A 1,043-nucleotide genomic window follows, 5' to 3' on the forward strand; every position below is an offset into this window, starting at 1 on the left:
GTTAAGGCTTCTTCCGGCCCTATCCTTTCGTTATTGATGACAATCGTCATGGTTTTATGGTTTTTTCAGAGTCAGTCGCGATACAAGTACTTCTCATCCACTGTCGGTATCCTATTAAAAATGAGATGCTAAAATGACGATATATATGAAATGAAAATACACAAAATAAACTGTGACAAATTTAATTCGAACATCCTTATACCTTTTACAAATAGTTTTAGTCTTTATTGAAAACATACGGGCCTACTACTGAAAGTATAAATATTACCTTTACAAATAATAACGAAGCCAGTAATTATAATCAGTACTATTCCGAGAACTTTTGCAACAGTTAGAATCACCTGAACACGAGCTGTCCAAGGAACGCTGACACAATTCAGGTAGAAAATTATAACTACAATTGAAGAAAAAAAAATCACTCACAGTAGAAAACATAATGTATTGGCTACACCTAAACCTCTGCTTATAATTATAATAATAGTAATAAATAATAAAAGACAACTGTCATGCCTATCAAGAGAATTGTCAACGTACCTATAATGACTGCAGCAAAAAGTCGTACTGATATATAGGGCAAATCTTGGCAATCTTGTATAAATATTTTTTGAAGGTAGGTTGCGGCAGTCAAAGTCACAACGGCTACTGATCCCGTTCGAACTGCCACAAAAAACGTCCAGATACGTAAAAAGGCAACCATAGGTCCGTACGACTCCAAAAGGTATGTGTAATCTCCACCAGATTTAGTGAACGTAGTGCCAAGCTCTCCGTAGCTCAATGCACCTAAAGTCGATAGAACACCACACAGAGCCCACACAATCATAGATGCACCCAGACTACCAGTATTCAGTAGTGTCCCTTGAGGAGAAATAAATATTCCAGAACCTATAACAGTTCCAACTGTTATAGATACACATTCTGCCAGACCAAGTCGACGAACCAGATGTACAGGTTTGGATGCATTTTTATCTTCCTTAACTGTGCTAAAATTACTCTCAGGCGCGGCTACGATCGGGGGCTCAGTCACAGGTTCCATCTTCGTGTTT

The 1,043-nt window shown here is 37.9% G+C and overlaps 1 protein-coding gene across 1 annotated transcript; it reads right to left on the reverse strand.

Annotated features, from left to right (window-relative positions):
- Window positions 1-46: 46 nt before the first annotated feature.
- LOC117102671 (cystine/glutamate transporter-like) lies at window positions 47-1,037 on the reverse strand. Its single transcript, XM_033243051.1, has 2 exons — window positions 535-1,037; window positions 47-394 (listed from the first exon to the last, which is right to left on the reverse strand). The coding sequence occupies exons 1-2, from the start codon at window positions 1,031-1,033 to the stop codon at window positions 225-227; spliced, it is 669 nt and encodes a 222-aa protein (XP_033098942.1). The 5' UTR covers window positions 1,034-1,037; the 3' UTR covers window positions 47-224.
- Between the last annotated feature and the right edge of the window lie 6 nt (window positions 1,038-1,043).

This window comes from Anneissia japonica, unplaced genomic scaffold (genome assembly GCF_011630105.1).
Source record: "Anneissia japonica isolate Jap-2015-1 unplaced genomic scaffold, ASM1163010v1 scaffold132672_len1043_cov211, whole genome shotgun sequence".
In the NCBI taxonomy this organism is placed as follows: domain Eukaryota; kingdom Metazoa; phylum Echinodermata; class Crinoidea; order Comatulida; family Comatulidae; genus Anneissia; species Anneissia japonica.

What these genes read in the sequence shown, in the direction of transcription:
- LOC117102671 (XM_033243051.1), bottom strand. Translation starts at nt 1,033, where the DNA reads ATGGAACCTGTGACTGAGCCCCCGATCGTAGCCGCGCCTGAGAGTAAT. An exon ending in TTTTGCTGCAGTCATTATAG is followed by an intron (nt 395 to 534) that starts GTACGTTGACAA and finishes CTTCAATTGTAG; the next exon opens with TTATAATTTTCTACCTGAAT.